Here is a 1506-nt window from a genome sequence, read left to right on the forward strand (position 1 = left end):
TAATTTTCATTGACTTTTCATTTAATTTTCATTTACTTTTCATATACTTTTCATTTACTTTACATTTACTGATCATTCACTTTTCATTTACTGATCATTTACTTTTCATTTACTGATCATTTACTTTTGATTTACTTTTCATATACTTTTCATCTATTTTTCATTTACTTTTCATTTAATTTTCATTGACTTTTCATTTAATTTTCATTTACTTTTCATTTACTTTTCATTTACTTTATATTTACTGATCATTTACTTTTCATTTACTGATCATTTACTTTTCATTTACTTTTCATTTAGCTTTTCATTTACTTTTCATTTACTTTTCATTTACTTTTCATTTACTTTTAATTCACTTTTCTCTCTGTGTAAAACTGGATCACCCAGCTGGCTCTGTCTAAAGCATTTGGCAAGTTTCCGCCTGGATTTCGTGCATATCCCAGTCAAAATTTCAAAGTATCCATTATCCAGCTGAGATTGATCCCACTGGCGGCCAATTGTGGAACAACTCCTGGCACTGGCTGCCAAACTCCAAGAATGGCATCTGGCATCGATCTGAGCCGCGAGTGCAAGCACGTGTTCGAGCAGATCCGGAAGCTGAAGCAGCATCGCTACGCGGTGTTCGTCATCCAGGACGAGCGGGAGATCAAGGTGGAGGTGCTGGGCGTTAGGGAGGCCAACTACGACGACTTCCTGGGGGATCTGCAACGTGGTGGACCCCATCAGTGCCGCTTCGCCGTCTACGACTATGCGTATCAGCACCAGTGCCAGGGCACCTCGTCCACCTGCCTGAAGGAGAAGCTATTCCTGATGCTCTGGTGCCCGACGCTGGCCAGGATCAAGGACAAGATGCTCTACTCCAGCACGTTTGCGGTGCTCAAGCGGGAGTTTGCCGGCGTCCAGAAGTGCATACAGGCCACCGAACCGGAGGAGGCCTGTCGCAATGCTGTCGAGGAGCAGCTGCGCTCCTTGGACAGGGAGTAGTCCTCCCCCTCCTGCTCCTGCTGCTGCTTCTGCTCCTTCTGCTGCTCCTGCTCCTGCTGCTCCTTCTTGAAATATAGTACGGCTCATTCAGTCGGCCGTCGATTTAAATTGCCCCTGGTGTCGGGTTTTCTTTTTGTAGCTTCAGTGTCCACCAGCCACACCATGTCCACATCCTCAACCTCATGCTCATCCTTATCCTCATTCTCATCCTTATCCCCATCCCCATCCCTGACTCGTTCTCGTCTTTCGTTGCCAGGGGCCCGGATTTAATTTGATTTTGCCCAGCATCTAATGAGCCCATTTGGCATATGGATGCCTCTTGAAGCTTGCCACGAGTATCAGCTATAATTTGTTATGTTCCCAGCCAGCTTCCTTCATCGCTCATTATCCTGCAGCCGCCCGACTAAAAATACTTTCGCCCGAGTTGCGAGTTGCGCGGCTGTTTGGCTGGTTGGCGAGGGCAAAGTTTTGGCATTCAGACTTTTTTATCTCATCCATAAATCACGGCCAAGTTAAAGAACG

The 1506-nt window shown here is 45.6% G+C and overlaps 1 protein-coding gene across 1 annotated transcript; it reads left to right on the top strand.

The window, feature by feature from the left end:
* Positions 1–372: 372 nt before the first annotated feature.
* On the top strand, positions 373–1092 carry LOC122624652 (cofilin/actin-depolymerizing factor homolog). Its single transcript, XM_043804310.1, has one exon. The coding sequence runs from the start codon at positions 538–540 to the stop codon at positions 982–984; it is 447 nt and encodes a 148-aa protein (XP_043660245.1). The 5' UTR covers positions 373–537; the 3' UTR covers positions 985–1092.
* The last annotated feature ends 414 nt before the right edge of the window (positions 1093–1506 follow it).

The sequence above is a fragment of the Drosophila teissieri genome, chromosome X, assembly GCF_016746235.2.
Source record: "Drosophila teissieri strain GT53w chromosome X, Prin_Dtei_1.1, whole genome shotgun sequence".
NCBI classification, from domain to species: Eukaryota; Metazoa; Arthropoda; class Insecta; order Diptera; family Drosophilidae; genus Drosophila; species Drosophila teissieri.